General features: G+C 42.8%; 1 protein-coding gene across 1 annotated transcript in view; it reads right to left on the reverse strand.

Annotated features, from left to right (window-relative positions):
• Positions 1 to 390: 390 nt before the first annotated feature.
• Positions 391 to 22,540, reverse strand: part of Abl (tyrosine-protein kinase Abl) — a 103,621-nt gene continuing 81,471 nt past the window's right edge. Inside the window, exons 3-16 of the mRNA XM_080266190.1 lie at positions 19,355 to 19,653; positions 18,677 to 18,845; positions 18,091 to 18,221; positions 16,545 to 16,807; positions 15,995 to 16,166; positions 14,837 to 14,949; positions 14,288 to 14,430; positions 13,612 to 13,729; positions 13,032 to 13,190; positions 11,501 to 11,595; positions 8,948 to 9,119; positions 1,769 to 3,554; positions 990 to 1,708; positions 391 to 914 (exon numbers count right to left, since the gene is read on the reverse strand). Coding sequence (XP_080122316.1) covers positions 515 to 914; positions 990 to 1,708; positions 1,769 to 3,554; positions 8,948 to 9,119; positions 11,501 to 11,595; positions 13,032 to 13,190; positions 13,612 to 13,729; positions 14,288 to 14,430; positions 14,837 to 14,949; positions 15,995 to 16,166; positions 16,545 to 16,807; positions 18,091 to 18,221; positions 18,677 to 18,845; positions 19,355 to 19,653 — 4,739 coding nt within the window. The 3' untranslated portion in view covers positions 391 to 514. The remainder of the gene's footprint in view (positions 915 to 989; positions 1,709 to 1,768; positions 3,555 to 8,947; positions 9,120 to 11,500; positions 11,596 to 13,031; positions 13,191 to 13,611; positions 13,730 to 14,287; positions 14,431 to 14,836; positions 14,950 to 15,994; positions 16,167 to 16,544; positions 16,808 to 18,090; positions 18,222 to 18,676; positions 18,846 to 19,354; positions 19,654 to 22,540) is intronic.

The raw sequence follows: 22,540 nt of genomic DNA on the forward strand, positions 1-22,540 counted from the left end.
CAGACTGGGTGAAACAGAACACTTCAGAAGAGAGAGTCACAGGGAAGTTCATGAGCACTTGATTTGTATTAAAATTTATAACACATAAAAAGGTAAAACTATAATCAAAGTCAAGTCAGTTTTCTTCTTGGTTCTAAACACAATTCTGGCATCACTTAAATGCAGAGAGTATTGTCAACTACACACACACAGACTGAGAATCGACACAGGGCCACTTGACACAACGAGCCGGTGTGTCGTGTCATACCACCAAAAAAAATTTACGCCACAGGTTCATCTACTCAGTTTTCATGTTGCACCACCAAAGTTTCATGGTAAATGGACTAACTACTCAGTTTTCTGAATCATCACTGAATACGTCATTATAAAAAGAAGTTTTTCACACCACATGGATTATATATCTACCCAATTTTCCGCCTCATCACTGAATACAGTATGTCATTATAAAAGGAAGTGTAGCGAGTGCAAGTGGGGATAAATGTGGTGTTGTGTGGATTGTGTGTGTATAAGTGTATTAGCGCTGTATGGTGGTGGTGACATCCCTGACTGTGGCCTCAACCTCCTTAAACAGCTTCTCATTGTGCTGAAGCGATCTCCCCCCAGCCGACCTCAGCTGTCGTGCCTGCACCTCTAACCGGGTCAGCAGCTCCCGCATGTGGAACCTGCTCTGGGGTGGAATGTTGTCCATGTAATCCCCACATGTACGCTGGAACCCAGCCACCCTCTGGGCCGCCTGTATGCATGCCGCTACTGTGGCTGTCCCTGACCCCTCGTCCCTAAGCTTGGCCACACATGCCTCAGCCGCTGTGCCTTGCTCTACCAGCCCCGCCCTCTCTGTGGCTGCCCCACTTTCCTTGTCCTTGTCCCCGCTGTCACCCGGGGCAAGGGGGCTGCCTGGTGGGGCAGGGGAGGAGCTGGCTGGGGCTGGGGAGGAACTAGCTGGGGCAGGAATAGAGGCAGAGGCTGATGGGGTGCCTGAATGAGTGGGCCCCGCATCCTTTAATAACCTGGGGTCTTTGTTCTCATTATCTTTCTTCTCCTCCTTTTTGAGAGCCATGAAGGGCCCACTGGGGGGTCGAATGAGGGAGGGAGTGGCATATATCCCAGCTGGCTTGGGTGGGGGAGGCTTCACTCCAGCAGGGGGAGGGGGAAGCTTAAAACTCTTCACTGATGGTTTGACGGGTACCGAGGGCTTCCCATCAGTAGGCCGAGACTCCCCATCCCCTATTCCACTTGGAGGTGGCCACATCCTCTTCTCCAACTTGCCCACTCGACCCTCATCCTCTGGGGTTTTTCCTGCTCCCGTCTCAACCTCACGCTCAGCCTTGCCCAACTTTGGCAGCTCTGGCCGCTTGTAGATGCATGGTGCGTACTTGGGACTAGTTTGGCTGGACTCGGTCTTGGCCATCTTCTCAGCATCCTGCTTCTCCCACAATTTCTTTAGACTACTTATGCTACTTGAGCTGTAACGTTTGGCATCCTCGTCCTCACCGACCTTGAGGGTGTCACTCTGAGCACTGTCCCGCTTCTCCCCTGACCCTGACCCCGTCCCACTCACCGCACTGCCCACACTCTCACTCATCACGTCACCCTTCCCCCCCGCCTCCCCCATCTCTTGCCCCGCTTCCTGCCCCGGTCCCGCACCACTCTCGTTCTTTCTGTTGGTTTCACTCACCGCCGCCTCCATGCTATCCTCAACCGGAGATGCCTCGTCCACTTGGACCTTGCCCACAGTATCACTCTCTTTTGCAGATTCGCTTTCTTTCACGGACTCGCTTTCTTTCACAGACTCGCTTTCTTTCACAACATTAGTTTTTCTGAGTTGTGCCCGGAAATCCATCAAAGTACTGTGAGGATCATTTTCTTTTTCAATATTACTAGTTTCCTCGCCGGTTTTACTAGTGTCCGTTTTCCTTAACTGGGCTTTAAAGTTTACAGGTAACTTCCTTTGGTCCTTTTCTGAGTTATTTCTTTCAAATGCACTTTTAACTTTCTTTAAATTCGATTTAAAACCAATCTGATTACTACTATCCTTACTATTGTCCTTAGAAGTTGGTGTATCAGGCTCCGTCCTGCTGGACTGGTCTAGGGTGGGGACAGCCCCATTGTCCAGCCTAGGAGCATCAATTGTCTGGTCACCCTTCTGCTTCAAGCTTTCAAACAACTCGGAAACCAGCTGGACGGCGGGGTTCTTCTGGGTGGGTGAATTTTTTTCTGGGGCGGCAGGGCCATCAGGGGCATCGGTGCCCCGGTTCTCCTGGCTGGCCTCCACCTCCTGCAGCTCAGCCACCAGCTTGAGCTCCAGACTTTCCTTGACCTGGTGGTTAATGCCCAAGCCCAGCACCACACGGGGCGGCTCACCCTCCTCTAGGCTGCCATCACGTGAGGCCAGCGACGCCCCATCCAGGGAGGGGGGACTGCCGTCCACGCCCGCTGGGGAAGACGGGGTCTGTCCGCCATTACCTAGGGGAGAGGACGGTGTCTGCTGCCCCTCTGTTTCTGCTGATGATGAGCCTGGGCTCTTAGCTGAGGTCGGGCCAGACTTGGGCTTGCTCTTGGCAGATGGCAGGACCGGGCGGGGTGAGAGGTTCTCCGTGGACTTGAAACTGTCACACGAGTCTGAAGACTGGTCTCGGTGCCGCAGACTGACGCCAAATCTGGAGGCGGGGCTACCCTCACTGGTGTCCCCATCCAGGCTGGTATCAAGGGATGGCTTAGCTCGCACTGGGGGTCGGTCCTCACTGTCCCTCAGTTTGCGCCGAGTGATGCTCAACGTTGCACGTTCTGCCCTCGGAGAGTCAGACTCCTCCGCCACCTGGCTCTCCTGTGCCATCTGGCCTGACCCCACCATCTTCTGGGGACTCATGTTGGCCTGCTCAGTCTTGCGTCGTGTCCTTGGTGAGGGCATGGGCTTGTGAGTTGGGCGGCGACGGGACTCAGGTGAGGACGTGGCTACACAGCGGTCCGACCCAGGCGGCGGCGGGAACTCCAGGTGGGCCGAGTTAGCATCCTCACTGAAGTCATCTGGTGGAGGAGGCAGGTCAGCTGGCGGTGGTGGGAACTCCAGGTCAGCCAGGGTGGGCTCGCGGGTGCGACGGTCAGCACGCAGTGGCTGCAGGCGTGGGCTGAGTCGTGCCACCACAGGGGACTGTGGAGGAAAGCCGCCCTGTGTGGAGTTGCTGCGGATCATGGACGCAGCTGTCTTATCCCCCTGGTCCTGGTCCTCTTGGTCCTGGTCCAGCAGTACATCCCCTGGCTGGGGTGGGAGATGATGATGTAGGTGGTCCACATGGTCCTCCCCTGGTGGTACACCCTGAGACAGTCCACTCTGCCTCAGGGACTCCAGGTAGGCACCAATTCTGGCCCCCTTAGGCAGTGTGCCATACCGGTTGATGGCACGCTTGACATTGTGGACTTCCAGTGCTGCAACAGTCAGGTGTCGCCCGCCACCACCACCCACGCCACCACTCTGGCCATCACACTTCTCCATCCTCATACGACGCACTCGCTCACCACCCCCTTTATTGTCACGCACACCAACGCATGACTTTTGTCTGCAAGGCAAAGCAGTGCACATCACTAACCTCTGGTAACATGCACACATCCAATGAATGCAGACTTAGTACTAATTCAATATTTATGACTGAAAAACCTTAGTGATCTTCTGTCTTTATGGTAACATGCGTCAATCCATTTCAGTATTTGCACTTTTAGAAGCAGTTTCATTTCTAGAGTTGGAATGAGCTTAGTGTTGCAGTGCTGTCTGGTATCTATGGGTGGAAGAAGTTTAGTGATAATATCTAGGGCTGATGACAACGCTGTCAAAGCAGAGGAAGTGTGGCCATGTGCAGCCAGACACAAGGATGTGGAAAGTAACTCCACTTTGTACAGTATATGTGATAAGTATGTGCACAGAAGATGCAGTAGTATTACACACAGGCCGCAAAACAATGGCGATTTTCTGTGTGCGGTTTGTAGGGATCAGCATGCAGAGGCAGAGGTGAAGGAAATGACTAACCATGCTGGAGCATTTCTTGAGTATGTGGAATTTTGTTATCTGGGGTGGCTTATGTGATGGAACTGGGGCTGGAGGCAGCTTAGTGGTAAGGGTAAGGAGTGGTTGGAAAATTTCAGGGAGTTGTTACCTATCCTGATAATGAAGGAGTACAGGGGGTCCCTGTATGCAGCACATGTTAGGAGTGTAATGCTTCAGATATATCCTAAATTTGTTCGAACTTACTACATGAATACATCTCTGGTAAGCTTGTGACACCTAACTGGTGTGACACCGATGAATTTTGCAACTGGTTCCTCTTGGTCACTTTGCAGAGACAATTACACAAGTTTCTAATAATACTCTGATAATACTGGGAACTTGGGAACCAATCTTGCCACAGCCAGGGGTGGCTTTTAATTTTGGATTACACTATACCACAATATTTTAATTCCACCAGCTAATCATCATCATCAACAATCCCATTTTGCCCAATATACTGTAAACCGCAGTGTAGGAGCCTGGGGTTATGGCTACTCAGTCCCAACATGTAAGCTTTATTAATTAACACTTTCTTGTTCCCCTGCTAGCTGTCAGGGTGGCTTCATGTGAGCTGGCATTTGGCAAGTGGCCTAAGTTGCCAAATCCCATCACCATATAAATTTTTGTAGTGACTGATGGACAACAAGATTTACAACAAATATTTTTTGCCATGACACCATCAAACAACCACAGAACAGTTATTCACACATTTTGAATGCAATGTAACATACAAAGAATGGAAGCATGTTAACCTTCAAAATATGAGTTTAAGAAAGAAAATTACAAATTTCTTGTATACACTACAAACATACATTTAACCCCTTAACCGCGGGGCGTCACTTTCGTGACGCTTGGGAGCAAGGGATCATACCGCGGGGCGTCGCTTTTGTGATTCTGTGTTATTTTGAATTCACCCAGGCTTCCAAGTGGGGGCTTGTATCATCTATCAGTACTGCCAATGTCCAACACTAGTCAGCACTCCTAATCTCATCTGTACTCCCATCCATTGTTGACAATTTAGCCATTTCTCCCCGTTCTTGACTCCCCTCCCTACCCCCCCTCCATTACCCTATCCTCTCGCCTGCCTGGCCGTGCTATGCTAAGTAAATCTTCCCTGGAATTTTTCACTGATTTCATCCATTGAAATAAGCCCTATGCCCTATTCTTATACCAAATATACAAGAAAGAAATAAGGTAAGTGAGAGTGCCATACACCTGGAATTGGCTAATTATCACCTGACAACACTTCACGTGCACTCGTTCGCTAATTTTCGCTGTTTATTTCCCCTTGAAATATGCCGTATAATCTATTTTCGTAATAAATATACATATAAGGAGGGAAGGGAGAAGCCTAAGTGATATTTACATTCACCTGGAACTACCTAATTTATAATGTATTGTCTAGATTTCCTGCCAATCATTTCAGTGCTATAAATAGCTGTGTCAAGAGGCTAAACGTTGGCAGTACTGATTTCCCTAGGTAGGCCTCTACCCCAGCCCACCCTTATCAGTTCACTCTCATCTTCCAGTGTGGGGGTACATCTGTTCGCTCTTGCTAGCTTCAGGGCCTTTTCACCCCCATGCAAAGGGCCCTGTGACCTTTACCCCCTACTAAACCTCGTGTAGAAAGAGGTAAAGGGCTGACAATTGATAAAAGAGTAACTACGATCTTTCTATTGAGTAAAACAGTGCAAGTGGAATTGTAAATAATGTGTAAATAATGTGTAAACAGCAAGTGAAAGTAATGAATGTAAATATACGTGAACAGTCGAAAATAGTTTTATAAGTTACTTCCAGTGACAGTGCACAACACAGTGTAAATAAAATAGAAATGTAAATAACGTAAATAAAATAGAGAACGTAAACAGAAATGTAAATGAGTAGTATTATAAGAATATGAGTATATACCCTAGGAGTAATGAAAGTGAAAGTTTCACTCTAGCATGTCTGAATACTATGAGTTATGAGAGGGAAATTGAAAGTGACATTCACTCTCAATGCTAGTATACAGGACGAGAAAGTGAATGCTACGTATTTTACTGAAAGAAATTGAATCCCTACAGTGACAATAAACTAATACTACTGAAGGAAACTTATGGATAAAGACTGTAGATATATACAAGTGTTATATAGTAATAGAAATATAAAGTGTGAGAGGTTTTATGAATAATAAATGACAGAGTACCAAGAGCGAACTAGCGCAAGTGCGACGGTCAGACGGCTTGTAATTTTCATTGCTTTCACAGTTTTTTTTTTTTTTTTAGTATGGATCCCAAACTACTTGAAAATCATAAAGTAGTGTTTATAGTGTTAATATCTGGCTGTGGTAATCATATTACGGGTTGTCGGGAAGTGTAAAGTGGAGACTTCGTTACCCAACTTCAGAGGTCTCCACAAGTCCTACGGTAACCGACGAAGGCTCAACAAACATTCCAGGAGAAAGCTGAAGGTATGTTCCATAAGCATATGTAATTTTAATATTCTAGGACTAATAACTGATTTTTGGCAAATATTTTTTGAGAGTGTGTCGGAGCCCAAATAACCCCGCGGAACACGCAAAACATTGGTAAACATGCCCACGGTGTAGGGGTTAAAGACATGCATCAATACAGGAAAAAAGAATACAGTATACCCAAGAAAATGTAACAGCACCAACATAACACTGCAAAATCTCAGGTGTGCATACTTTTTCCACACCAGTATCAAAATGTTATAAAGAAGCAAGGACAGCTAAAGTGGGGTTGGTGGAGTGAAGCAGAAAGAGGTGGGTGACAGAACAGTATGAAGGCAATAAGACGGCAAAAAGGTGCATGTACAATGGGGAAGCAGTCTACACAAAGGGGAGAAGAGAATTATGTAATAAAGGGTGGGTGCATGACATGAAACAGAGGATAAGCTGTGGGAGAGGAATGCCTTCATGTGGTGGCACTGACATAACTAGGTGGCTCAACTGCCTGCTTATGCAAACATCCCCCACTTACTTCCCTATACCCCAAAAGGAGGATGGTAAACTGTAAGGGAAGGTTAATGCCTGTAGTTTGCCAGGTTCACATTTCACATACACCTGGGGCTACAACATCAAAGGCTGAAAGGTAATGACACAAAAGAAGTGCAAAAAGAACAAAATAGGAGAACATGGAGAAAAAGAGGGATGAATATTATAAGAAGAATGAAAATATGAAACGATGCACAAGGAATAGGTTAGTAAAATGAAAAGATATGGAACAAAAGAAAAGTAAAGAAGCAGTACAACAGTGTACAAAAGCAGTTAATCCATCCATTCCATCATCCAATCCTACATTGCCCCATGAGGAGTGCAGGAGCCCGGGGCAAGGCAGCTGGTCCTGACATTTAAGATGAGAGTGACCAGCCTCACTCATCCCTGAGTGGCATTACATGAGCAATCAACCCCAACCATCCGTTGGATATAAACCTTCACCGGCTCAATCCAACTGGAGCGCAATAATTACCCACTAAACCACCAAGCACCAAAATTTGGTTATATGGTTACCACCCAGCCTAGTAAATGGTTTCCAGGTATACAGGAAACCATTTGGCTTGTCACTCAGTGTAGAGTCACCCACAGGCAGAAGGAAGAGGAAAGAATGAAGGAAAGAAAGACAGAAGAGGGAGTGTAAAGTTAACCACAGGAAGAAGGACAAGGAAAGAATGAAGGAAAGAAAGACAGAAGAGGATGGATGGAAAGAAAGACGGAGGAGAGGAAAGGGCAGACACCCGACAGCAGCATTACATCGGGCGAGTGGATGGTGAGTGCCACCATCTATCATAAAAAGCAGCTAAATAAAGAAAAAAAAGGAAAGATGAAATGCAGTACAAAGAAGTGATGGTAACTTAGAAAAAAAAAAGAGAAAAGTGACAGAAAGCAGTAGTAGTAGCACTGGTAGTTGTAGTTCCAGGTTCATCTAATATGTGAACCCAGGGGACTGCAGGCTTAAGCTGATCTTTTCCTGAAGTTTACCATCCTCCTTTTGGGGGACAGGGAAGAATTAGGGACACTGGCACAGACAAGCAGTTGAGTGACTTGGTTACATCAATGCCATCACATGAAGGCATCCCTCTCCAGCACCCAAAATCCAGTGAAATGTTATGTTGCATGACTGACAAAGGAGAAAAACCGGAGCATGACTAAACAGCACAATAAACATGAAAAAAAAAAAAAAAAAACAGTATGATGCATGATAAATGAGAAAATATGCAAAAGTTGCAATGGGATAATATAACAGCAAATAAAATATCATCATCACCATCATCATCCGGACCTCCTTTCCCTCCCCAGGGCAGGGTGAGGAGTAGGAACGTCCAGATAAAATAAACAAAATAAAAATAAATAAAACAAAGTAAAATGGTACAACACAGACTGTGCCAATATGTGACAGAGTAAAGCATTATGACTCAAAAATGTACTGATAAAGCAGTTGCTGTGTTGTTGTAGCCCCAACTTCATGTCTTAAGTGAACCTGATGGACTGTAGGCTTAAGTTGCCCTTCAACAGTCTACCACCCTCCTTCCAGGGAACTAAGTGAGGGACGTTTGGTGATGGAGGATAATGACTGGGTGCAGACGGTGAGAACTATAAATGTTAAGGGTAGAGTTTTGAGAGGCAGACTGAAAAAGACTTGGGACAAGGTCATACACTGTAACCTCGGGGATAAGGGACTGAACAGAGAGGCTGTAAGAGATCAAGCAGTGTGGAGAGCTGCCACTAGGTGGCCATGGCTGATCTAGGGAAACATGTTGAAGCCTTTATAAATGAAATTAAGCCAAACAAAATGTCTATAACCAGGCAGGTGAGTTGAGCCACCTAGTTGTACTGATGCCACCACAGGAAGGCATTCCTCCCCAACACCTCCAGAAGTCATCAAAAGATACAACACAAAAATATGGCAATACCTGAAGGACTGGAGGTGTGAAGGATCTGCCCTGAAGGTGGAGGTGAGGGTGGGTTGTGTGGGGGGCAGGGACTGGGCACCGGAGTCTTCTGTGTCTGGCGTGCGTTCCCTCAGTTCACTCTCACTCTCTGCGTCATTACTGCTGGCCAGGTCTGCAAGGTCCTTCTGGATCCCTGGACAAGTTGGGACGATGTGGTATTAGAAACTTTCATAATCAATATAACGGCCTTATTTAACCACCAACAAACAGAGAGGAAGATGTGTGGCAGGTATGACAAAGAGATCAGGATGTCACAACTACATTTCATTACTTATAAATGGGGTGGCTATGACACAGAAGTAGTATCTTAATGATGATGAATTATCATAACCCTGTTTTTCCATTAAAGACAGGATTAGGTAGGATCCAGAAGCATCATTATTATCATCATTATCCTAACTTTACTTCTCCACTAATAAAAGTTGGGTAGAGGACAAAAACATCATTATCATTATCATCATCACCACAAATCAAATTCGCCAGTTCTACAGTACCTGGACTGGATACAAAATCATCATCATCATCATCATCATCAGTACAAAGAGCATTCAGTTAAACATGGTAGATATCTACCCACTGTACCACTTTTGGGAAGCATTATCATCTTGAATTCTCTACCAAGTGTTCCCCTCAATGCATGCTTATAACAGATAAGAAATGGGAAATGAATATCACATGCTGTGCTCTGGAGTAGTGGCTTATGTGCATTTGAAATATCTGGCTACAAAAAGTTCTACCTCCGGGTGCACTGATACTGTAAACACCACGATAACCATGCAGCACAAGGCAGTAAATGTCAACTGCACCCATTCTCTACATGAAGGGGTGCACACAAACACTTCATTTAAATATTACCAAAAACTCTGTTCAGTCACTCTGCATTCTAGTACTTGACCCATTCCAATATGTCAGGTAGTATGTAGTCATGATATGGGCACCATATTGTTTTGACATCCTATACCTTTTCTCTGATACCCTGATATGCTAAATTCAGTGTGAGGATTTAAAAAAAAAAAAAAAAAAAAAAAAAAAAAAAAAAAAGGTCTGCCTTAGATTCATGAGCACATAATTTAAATTACTATGACAAAATATTTTATTGGACATAGGAGAGGCCTCTTGTATTTAAATGTTAAATGTACATAAATAGCACTGACAAAGATCTTATTCTATTGTTAAATTCTGAACACCATGACACTCATGGTGGAGGTACAGGTATGAATTGTGAGAGGAAATTCCGGTTAATACAGTATAGAGAAGTGAGGAAATACCAGCATCAGAGAAGAATGAAGAAAGTGCAAAATAACAAAACACATCAATAGGAAAGAGGAATCCAAAGCCACACCCATAAGCAATACAGATTCCCATTACTAATCATGAAATTGTTGGTAAACATCTAGGATACCTGGTAGCAATCAAAGTGGAAGAGGCTTTGCTGCACTTCTTAATGGTTTACTTTGCTATTATGTACATTCTCAGATATGTTATTTGTACCATTAATAATCAATACAGTTTGCATCAACAGGATACTGAGGTGTAATATATGGAATAAACTATAAAGGATGAGATGCTATGAAATCTCCAAAGCTACTCCATTACAACTTGTATGTCATGGATAGAGGACAGATAATCCCAACACCATCAACAAAACAAGCTATCCAGTCCCCAGTACAGTATATGGGTAGTTATCAGAGCTGCAAGAGAAAGGGAAGCTACCTTTCCAAGATTAAGTGGTTCTCATTCACCTAACACAAAAAGAAAGTACATGATTCACAAAGGGCTTATGTTTTCTTCTGAAGTAACTGTGTTGCAAATGCTATGTTTTGCATGTAAATTATGGATGCCCCTAAAACAGCCTAGCCTAAACATTTTGCTACCAAGGTTACACTATGAATTTAGCCCCTTCAGCTCCAGTAGTGCCTCCCAGGCTCCATAAAATTTTCTGTTATTAGCTACTTGGTACCATCAAGAGACTCTGCATATCAAACCAAATGGTTTCAAGTAACCCAGGAAACCATATACTATACTGAGTTGTAACCATATAACCAAGAGACTGGTGGTCAAGTGGAATAAAAAAGTCCAACCTGATCCAGTCTATGATCTGCCAAACAGCTGTTATACCCTTTTACCCATTCAACCCAGACACGTTAATTTTATTCAACTCTGACATGACATCTGCAGGCTGAAGGGGTGAAAAAAAAAAAAAAAAAAAAAAAAAAAAAAAAAAAAAAGTATATCACCATCTGTTGCCTGAGTAAAATACGGTATTCAAATAAAATTTTGAAGTCTCCAAAGTGTCTAAAAAGCTATTAAAAAGATATTAACCTATAACTACTACAAAATGTCTCAACTAAACAAAATCACCACATCAGTGTGAAAAATACCTGTGTCCCAAGTTGTGAAAAGTTTTACAAGCAAACACAAGCAAGTCAAAAAGAGTGAAAAATAAATGCAAAAACTTAAATTATAAAAAGTGGTGCATGGTAAGCGTGAGGGAGAGAGCGTGAGGCGAGATACCTTCAAAGATTCTGTCTATACCATTGAACTCATGGAGGTCATCAGTGGTGGCTGCGTGAGGCTCCTGGTCTGTGCACGTGCTGTCCCGGAACGAACTGTGGGTAAGATACAAGTTACTGGTGGAGCTAAAACGATGATAAAAAAAAAAAGGCCATTGTCATCATTATCATCATCATCACTGTCATAACCTTTAGTCCCACTTACAGATGGGATGAGGTAGGTGATGGAAATAGTGTATGAAAAAAGATAGGAGACAGTTCAGACATGCAGAAAGTATGCATGAGAGTAACTGGGTGAAGAATGGCATACGCCTGAATGTGAAATGGACAGCCCCTCTGCCGGCACAACACTATACAATCTGGAAAGTGGCCATCTAGTAGTGCATACTGTGCAAGGTTGACCCATGGAAGCATAAAGCAATATCCTTCAAAATGTATGGATATATGTATGATAATAAAGCTTTCCATACAATCTTTTGTAATACAGTATAACTAAAAAATAATCATGAGGGTATATGGGGATGAGGATAAATCACTATAAAAGATCTTCAACAAGCCAGAGTTTAAGCAACGGGGGTAAATCTCAAAATAACCAGCAGAGAGTGAGTCTGGAAATGCTTTGGTACAGACACTACAATACATAAATCACAATAATCCCTGCTTCTGGTACAGTATTACAAAGATGGCATTCAGTGTACGGTTCTTGTTATGTCCCATTTTTACTTTTTTAAAAATTATTTCATCAGTAAACTAAGAAAAAATTCCTATGAAAGTTTCAAAGCTACCTATGAAGTGGCTTCCCTGACTTAAACCAGCAACTGTGTGAAAAAAAAAAAAATATATATATATATATATACAGTATATATATATATATATATATATATACAGTATATATATATTATGTTCCTTTTACCTTAATTTGGTCTAGATTTTTGTCCTAGTATGGCTTATTTCATGTAGATTAATGCAAGAATATGGCAATAGAAAGGCTCTAAATTATTTCCACAGCACTTCTTCCTTGGCAGATCGTCTGGTATGAGTCTACTGTTACAACTCAGTACTCGAGTTGGATATGTGGCAATTTTAGGCCAAGTTTAGTAAAAATGAGTATAGAACACATCCCTTTCTTAAAATGAGGATTGCCTAAGACAGTAGGTGGTGGCAACCATCATCCACTCACTTGATGTGGTGCTGCCTACTTCTTCCTTCCCCTTTATCATTCTTTTTTCTGTCTGTCCTCTTCTCGTCCTATTTCTCCCATCTTTCTTGCACTTTTTACTACTCTTTTTTTCCTTGTCAGATGGCTTTACATTGAGTGATAAGCCTAATGGTTTCCTGTCAGCCAGGAAATCATTTACAATGCTAGGTGGTAACTATATAACCAACCCACATGTTCCCTGTGTGTCAACACGTGGGTTGGCGGAAGGTTAGTGCCCTTCCCCGTAAAACAACTAACTCAAAGACAAACAGCCACCCCTTATGGGATTATGGCATCTGGTTATAAATATATACATAGATAGGATTACCTGTACCTGGTTCTCTTAGGTGGGGCTGGTGCCTGTTTGCCTTTCTTGTTGGTGGTGCGTCTGAGTTGTACCACAGTGGACCGTGCTGACAGGATGCCTGGTCCACCACGACCCAGGCTGGGGGAGTTGCCCTCATCTACACCACTTTTGTTCTTGTTGCTGCGTCTGTCGATACAACTCAGTCTTACATAGTACTCTGATATGCTACAGAGTCTTATTCTGGCTAACTGTAATTGGCAAGAAAGCCAATCCATAAACAGTAATACATGATGAAATAAATGCAGACTTTGTGGCAACCAACAAAAAAAATGAGAGGGGATAAGTAATTATAGTTTTTTCACCTTAACTTGGCCCAGATCTTCATTGTTTTTGCAGCTTACTTCATGCAGCCAGTGGTATTTAAAAAAAATAAAATAAAAAAAATAAAAATAAAAAATCCTACAGCTCTACATCCTTTCTAGAGCACTTCTTCACAACTAGGATCATATTTTAATCTACTGTATAATTACAGGTCAACATTAAAGATGGAGAGATGACAATTTCTAGCCAAGTTAAAGAAACATGAATATAGTGTGGACTGTCATACTGCCTGGGGGGTCCTGCACGTGGGCTGGTGGGGAGTTGGTCATCACCCCAGGTCTGGTGTGGTGCCGGCCCACCCCGACCCTTACGACCACCACCCGCTGCCAGCTGCTGCTCTACTTCTGCAACCACAACAACAAACATCAACACAATAATGCAAGAGTACCATTATATGCTGTACTTGTATTGTTTTGATGGTTTACTCAGGCTGCAAGCAGCCTGTGATTCAGGAGCAGGGGTGAAGGGATGGGTAACAGACTACTTGGAACCTTCTACATCCTCTCATAAAAGTGAGATCAAATGTGTGACTCAAAACTTCCCTGTCACATGTGTACCTGATGATGCAATTTTTATTCTGTGCACACACCCCTTCAAGAGCTTGTGTTGCCCATATTTAGAGGATTTTGTTGAAGTGTGCATAAAAACATTAAAAATAATGATTGACGATGGATGATGGATGTTTGATTGACTGATGATGAATGACTGACTGATGATGATTGACTGACTGTTGACTGACTGAATGATGATGACTGACTGATGACTGACTTACTGATTGACTGATTGAAGACTGATGATGATGATGATGATGACAATGGTGATTATGACTGAGATGATGAGGATGATGATGATGATAAAGGGAAAAAAGACACACACAAAATCAGCAAAAGAATGAATGTCACCTTCAGTAATGGATGTCTCCTGGAACATGGTCTCCAGTGCATGGTGTATGTGCGAGAAGGTGGGTCGGTCACTGGGGTTCCACAACCAACACTGCTTCATCAACTCGTACACTCGCACCGGACACCCTTGAGGACAGTCCATCCTGGAAATAGATATATACACTTAACTTTGTATGTCTTGTAATTCATCAAGTTTATATTCCACTGAGCCAAGAGACATACCAAAAAGGAGAAAAACATGAAAAAAAACAAAAAAAAATGGATATCAACAATAACAGCTGTCTAAACTACTGGTCCCTTTGCCAGTATTTTACTACAAGCATCTTGGTAAGAAATTTTATAAAGAAAACTCCTGCTTCCTAGAATAACTACTAAGCATTCTGCTTCCTTATAATTGCTATTTTCAAAACTTTCATATCTTTACACTGATTTTATTCACTCTGATCACAGCTTCTCATTCATTTGTATCTTCCATTTTTCTGGAAGTGGATTATAACCTACCAATTTATAATAATGGGACAAAGTGTATTAATGAATGCCATACTGTACCTGTATCCTGACTCAAGCAGATGATAAACATTGGTGAGGTCGACGCCTGGGTATGGAGACACTCCATAAGTGGCAAATTCCCACAACAGGATACCGAACGCCCACACATCAGACTGTTGATACAAATGCACATAATCATCAATGTACTAACAAAATTGATGAAGTGAAGGAGCACTGTGGCACTGATGTGGATGTGACAGAAAGTGTTGAGAGAAATACAGGTACTCTGAGATGGCTTGGCCATGTGCAGAGGATGAAGAGTGAGAGACTGAACAGAAGAGATTATGTCAGTGAGGTACAGGAGGAGATGTGGATGGGGAGGAGGGAAGGTGGAGACCAGGGATGAGACAGAGAGATGGAGTGAAGAGATATATGAGAATGGAGGGTGTGAGTTGGAAGAAGGGCAGCCAAATGGCAGTGGACTGGGTGATATGGAGGCCACTTTTCTGTGGCAACCCCTTACAGGATTAAAGTATCTGGCTGTAGACAGACAGAAAGGCAGATTGATAGATGGATGGACAGATAGATAAACAGATACAAATGACAGACAGACAGACCACCTCACTATCACATTACAGCAAGCAAATGTACTGTATACAACTGACAGTAATGAAAATATGCAAGATGTTGAAGCCTTTATAAATGATACAATTAAAAAGAAGCTATTAACAAGATTATTTGGTTCACCAGTAAATGAAAGTACAGTATTAATGAAATTTTTTCACTGACAATGGGTACCACACACTGTATGAAATACAGTATAATAATACTTCACCATCATCTGCATTAAACAGTACTGTACAGTACAGAATATCATAAGGATATAGAATTTGATGTGTAAAACTACTGCAAGTATGATGACTACAAAATTAGTTAACAAGTAGCTCAGACACCACATACAGGGTCATATACTAAGCAGCTTCAGAGATTTCTCAACATCTTTTCCAACACTGATCTATTTTGCATATCACACCTCAGTATTCTGTTGCAGAAAACAGATGTAAACTATGACAATATGACAATAATATAAATGACATGAGAATATTAAGACATAGGAAGCAAAATATATCACATAGGAAGAGGTGTTATAAAAACTCTCATGCCACCAATCATATGACCCAAAGATGTAAGTACCAAGCCCTGTGGTTCAATACAAACCTTAGTGGAAAACTTGTTATACGCAAGACCTTCTGGTGCAGTCCACTTGATGGGGAACTTAGCACCAGCGTGAGCAGTGTAGGTGTCGTCACGCATCAGTCTTGCCAGACCAAAGTCTGCCACCTTCACCAGATGGTTCTCTCCCACCAGACAGTTCCTAGCCGCTAGGTCTCTGTTGGGAAACAAAGCAAATTAACACTACCTGAATACTGTACTACTATGAACACAGGATGAGAATGAACAAGTACAGTAATTTTAAGAATGAACAAGACTTCACAATAGTACTGTATTTTCATTATCTTAAGAGTTAACACATTTAGTATGGCGACATCAGATGTACCTTATTCAATTGCTCTTGAGGGGATTACTATAGGCTACATCTAGCTCTTTTAGCTTGAAAAATTTCTCCAAATCTGAATCCAGCTGTCTGGAGATGACAAGAACTTTATGTTAAAAAATATCATACTGAAGAGGTTAAAGAAGTTAGCACTGGAGAGATCTTACTGAATTTACCTCCATAATGTAACCTATAGGAGCACCATAATCTAACCTGTGTATAAAATTGCGTTCCTCCAGGTACTCCATGGCGGCTGCGACCTGTGTGGCCATGTAGAGCAAAACCACCTCGTTGACCTCCTGGTGACTACACACCCGCAGGTAGTCTAATAGGTTGCCCCTTGTCATGAACTCAGTCACTATGTAGAAGGGTGGCTCACGTGTACACACACCAAGTAGCTGGACCAGGTTAGGGTGTTTCATTTCCTTCATGATCGCAGCCTCCTCCAAGAAGTCCTTTAGCGCCATGGTGTCCTCCTATGATGAGAAGAAGTACAGTAATTATTGGTGTGGTTGTTAGTTGTATGGAGTAAGAAATTTGTAGGATACAAGTATGGTGGTAAATGAAATGAACTTTGCACTGCTTTTGATCACTGAAAGGACTATAACCTGGCTTATACTTGTTTCACCTTAACCTGGCCCAGATTTTCATCCTTTGCAGTCTATATTATGTAGCTCACTGACAAGAAGATAATTCCATGGCTCTACATTCTTTCTATAGCACTTCATCATGACTACCATCATCTTCTAGTGTAATCAGCTGTTGAAACTCAGCACTGAAGAGGGGAGATGGCAAATCTAGACCAAGTTTAGAGTAGCATGATGGGTTAAAACCAAACAAAATTACATAAAGCCATCGTCATACTTCAGCATGCAGTGCCAGCTTATAACCAGTGACTATTGTGTCTTAAACTTGTTGAGAAATTTCCTGTGACGTGTGATGTTCTTTTCTGGCAATTCATTGCTATCAATGACCCTATTCCCACCACAAATAGAGTAGAAGGGATAAAGCAATAAGATAAAGATAAAAAAAAAAAAAAAAAAGGACACAACTAACATCATTCATCATCGTTCATTTTGATGGCTTCAACGTGCTTGCACGTGTCAGCCTTGGTCCCCTAATGGTGGCTCTGCATGCTGCTTCATCTCTGGCAGCTTCCTTATTCAGTCACTTATCCCCACGGTCACGCTCAATGACTTCATCCCAGGTCTTTTTTGGTCTACCTCTTGCAACCCTATCCCTAACATTAACACTTCTCACTTTCTGCACCCAATTATCATCCCCCATCCTCTCCAAATGCCCAAACCATCTCAATCCACTTCTCCTCATCACAACACTAATACACTCCAGTCCCATCCTACTCCTCACCTCTTCCATTGTAAACCTAACCCCCCAGGCCTCACACTCAGGGACGCACTGAACATCCATGTAATCATTGTCATTTCTGTATGTTCGAGCCTGCGAATATCATCCTCCTTTGGTGTCCAGGTCTCACTACCATACAGCATTACACTCCTAACATGAGCTGCACACAAACATCCCTTAGCATGGAGGGAGAGCCCTCTCAATGTCAGGAGAGGCAACAGCTCCCTGAACTTCTTCCAACCACATCTCACTCTAGCCACAGAGCTGGCTCCAGCCCCACCTCCAGCACATAACATGTCTCTCTAATAACAATGTCCCAAATAACAGTGTCTAGTAAAACTGTTTCATACAGTACAGCAGTATAATCTGTAGTCACAAATTCTGGTGCGCTTACCTTGAGTGTCTTGACAGCAACGCAGATGTTGTACCTCTTCCACACAGCCTCATACACATCCCCGTACTGACCCCCACCCAGCTTGTGCTTCATTGCTATGTCGGTACGCTCAATCTCCCACTCATCTGGCTCTGTTCACATAAAATAATTACATATAGAGAGAGAGAGAGAGAGAGAGAGAGAAAATGCCAACTTCAGGACAAACTCCTGTTTTGGTGGCTAATTTTAACTCTGGTAAATTAATGAAAAAAATATTATCAATTTCAGCCTGAATTATAGTCAGTTTAAATTCACATACAGCATTACAGTTTTTGAAACCACTATAGTACACTAATTTAAGATTGTATAATATATTACGTTGTAACTGCAGTATTTAATCACTGTAAAATGCAAATCTAAATGCAAACTTTTTCCTTCCATTACATATAACTTCCAGCCTTTCAAATGCAACATGTTCAGGCATCTAAAAATAAACATCTTGATTTTGACTGTTTTTTTCCCCCTGGGAAGAAGAGAGAGAAGCAAATTTTGAATGATCTGATAATTTATTTTTTTTCTTTAGTGTAACCAATAAAGAATCTAAAACTGCTATGCTGCTGTGAGGGTAAAGCACCTGGAGTGAGACCAAAGACAGTGGGTTTGTTCCTCTTGGGTGCCGGGTAGAGGAGCTGAGTGATGAGTCCATCTGCATGCTGGGAATGATGGTGCACCAGCTCAGCCAGCGTGTTGAAACGGAATTCTGACGACACGTACAGCTGATGGAACAAGAAAAATGGGGTAAACAGTGCTTGGGATAATGTGGCAAAGCTATCTGTTAAATGCATCACTATCAGCAACACTCTGCTCCCTCCTGAGAACCCCTAAACAAGGGATAACAGAACCACCTCCAGGCTATCTTATCTTTATACACTCTTCTCTCTCTCTCTCACACACTCCTCTTCCTCTTCCTACTCTCTCACAAATATGATGTTCCACTTTCTTCTTCCAGACACTGCTGTCACTTATTCACAATGGCTGTGACAATCAGACCTTCAACTGATCCAACAGAACTCTGTTTTCCACTTCTCCAGTCTAACAAAGCTTTCACCAATGAATCTACCTTTCTGCAAACTTCTTCTTAACCATCATTATTACTGTCATCATCCTAACTCTATTTCCCACTAATGCATGGTGTGGGTGGAATCCTGAAACAGGCACAGGAAAGGGCAAAATTAGAACGAGAATCACTGCCCAATGACATGGGCATAGAGTAATCCTTCCTCACCTTTGCTGTATCATCCTCGTTGATGCGGTAGTGGTAAACTCTGCCGTTGTATCTGAGTGAGATGGATCGCTGGCCGGGTGAACTCTCACTCTCGCGCACCAGGAATGAGCCGTTAATGCCAGAAGACAGGAGGTACTCAGCGGTGTTACGGCTGATGGGGCCATGGTACCACGAGTGCTTCTCCAGTGAGTTGACTGGTGTGATGTAGTTGGACGGCACCCACCCCACCTCTCCCGACCCAGCATGGGCCTCGCACCACTCACCAGACTTGTTGTAGCTCAGCACACGCACCTGCTCACCTGAAGACATATGTAAACATCAGCAGTGGAAAGTATATATAGTATTTAAATTCTGGTGGCAGCTAGTAACAGTCACTCATTTATTTCCCCTTGTATTTTTGCATGAATTTTTCAGTAGTATTTCAATTCCAACACATGGCTGACAATATCACTTTATATTATCTATCTATCTATCTATCTATCTATCAATGCATCAATCTATCTATCATTCTATCTACCCATATAATTACACATGAATAAAGACTGGAAGCTTTTGCCCCACTGTGAGGTCTCGTGTGTGAGTGGTAAATGCGTGCCTCATGCATATAATTGTCATAAGTTAGAAGCATACGCGGTTAAATCCTCTGCTGCTTACTTTTTTTTTGTATTTAGGAAGAATGCATTTACCGCTCCCACAAAAGACCTCTCACTGGGTAAAAAGTTTCCACACAGGCAATGGTGAACCAAACCTAAAGCTAATGACTAATTAACAAAAGCAAATATGAGAGAGAGAGAGAGAGAGAGAGAACTATATAAGAAAAAAATTATGAAACGTATTCAGTGAGCAAAGACGCAATATTAGCACTCTCCCTGATTCAAGTGATTAAAAAAATTAACTACTTGTAAAGCACGAAGACGCCATGTTGGGTTCTAATAATCCGCCTAAACGTATTCTCCACCATGAACGTACACAAAAGCCCGCCATCTTTACGAGAGTATTAAGAGCATGCATGTTTTTTTTTTTTTTTTTTTTTTTTTTTTGAGAGAGAGAGAGAGAGAGAGAGAGAGAGAGAGAGAGAGAGAGTCAGACAGACAGACAGACAGAGAGGACTATGAACAATAAAATTTTTGGATGAGACAAAAATTAAGCGAAAATGACACACTCACTCACTCACTCTCTCTCTCTCTCTCTCGCTCTCCACTAATGCCCCACTAACGGAACTACAGGTGTAATTACCACCAGTTGAGACCACCACCATAACTGCTACACCTCATTTCCTCTCTTCCTTTTTTCTTTCTAACATCTCTCTCCCTCTCCTCTCCTCTCCTCTCCTTTCCTCTCCTCCCTTCTCCACTCTACTCTTCTCTTCTCCTCTCTTCTCTCCTTTCCTCTCCTCTCCCTTTTCTTATTCAATTTTCTATCTATGGTGGCCACTGAGTGACAATCCAAACGGCTTCCTGTAATCCTTGAAATAATTTAGAGTTCGATGGTAACTATAAACAAGTGGATGCCTGGTGGTCTAGTGGGATAGGGCCCTCCAAACAGATGCTGCCCTTCCTTTCTGCCTTCCTTCCCTTCTGCCTAGCCCTTCTTCTCCTTATTTTCCTTTCCTCCTTCCTTCTTTCCTGCCATCCTTCCTTCCTAGCCCTTCTTTTCCTTACTTTCTTTTTCTCCTTCCTTCTATCCTCCCTTCCTTCCTTCCTAGCCCTTCTTTTCCTTACTTTCTTTTTCTCCTCCCTTCCTTCCTTCCTAGCCCTTCTTTTCCTTACTTTCTTTTTCTCCTTCCATCTATCCTCCCTTTCTTCCTTCCTAGCCCTTCTTTTCCTCTTCTTTTTTTCCTTCCTTCTTTCCTCCCTCTCTTCCTTCCTAGCCTTTCTTTTCCTTATTTTCTCTTTTTCTCCTTTTCTCACCATCCTAATATGCCCACAACCATAACTAGGGGTAGATATACAGCATCACAAGTACCACCCAACCACGCCCATACCATTTCCACCTCTCTCTCTCTCTCTCTCTCTCTCTCTCTCTCTCTCTCTCTCTCTCACCACATCCCCTTCCTCTCCATTCTCTTTTCCCCTTCTCTATTCTCTCCCTTGTCTTGCCTCCTCTCCTCTCTTTTACTCTTTATTTCTCCTCCTCTTTCTTCCATTTATCATTTACTTCTTCAGTCACCTTCTCTGCTCTCCTTTACCTATTCTCTTCTCTCTCATTTACTCCTCTACCTCTTCTTTTCCTTCCCTTCTACTCTTCAACCTCTCCTCTCCCTTCTGCTTCTCTCTCCCTCCCTCCTCATGAACAACCCCTTAATACACCTGCTATATTACCTTAAGTACCACCCCACCACGCCCATACCATCACACACACACACACACACACACACACACACACACACACACACAGTCTTCTTTCACTCCTCCTCCCCCTCCTCCACACAATTTACACATACACATACGTAAACACACGCAAACACAAAACCTCCTCCTCCTCCTCTTCCACTTCCTCCTCCTCCTCTTCCACTTCCTCGTCCTCCTCCTCCTCTTCCTCCTCCAAAACATAATGCCACTCACGTAGAAACTGGGATAGCTGGGGTATTTTCATGGTGAGGGTTGACTTTTTTTTTTCCTAGTTTTCCAAGACAAAAATGGGTTTATTTCGTTGATCTTAAGTATTTCTCTGTCTGGTTTTCATCCTTCGTAGGTTTTTTTTAAGGACGTGCTTGTGTTGTGGTATAAATTTTAGTAGTTTCACAGCTGAGGTAGATTTATTTCCACCAATTTCACCGTTTCATGTTTATTTTTTACACTATAAATTCAGGTCATTGAGGTTTACACTTGGACTGTTATTTTTAATTTTTAATTTTTTATGGTACGACTCTTCACTGCCCTACCACAGTTTTCTATATATAATCTTTCGCTGACGTTCACTGCAATTCACTGTTATTTTTCATGAGCTTGCGTTCCTGATTAAACCGTCGCTTTATAGTTTCACTGATTACTAATTTCACTGTTATTTCGTTACTGTTATAAGGCACTGTTCTTCTATACTGCTTTTACTCTAACTTGGCCTAGATTTTCGTCCTTTTTATACTTATTTCACGCTTATTTCGTCCTTCTGCAGCTTATTTCAGGCTTATTTCGACCTTTCTCAGCTTTTTCAGGAGTATGTCGTCATTTTGCAGCTACGCTCATT

Source organism: Coenobita brevimanus, chromosome 19, assembly GCF_032717465.1.
Source record: "Coenobita brevimanus isolate Jiangsu-jjx chromosome 19, ASM3271746v2, whole genome shotgun sequence".
NCBI classification, from domain to species: Eukaryota; Metazoa; Arthropoda; class Malacostraca; order Decapoda; family Coenobitidae; genus Coenobita; species Coenobita brevimanus.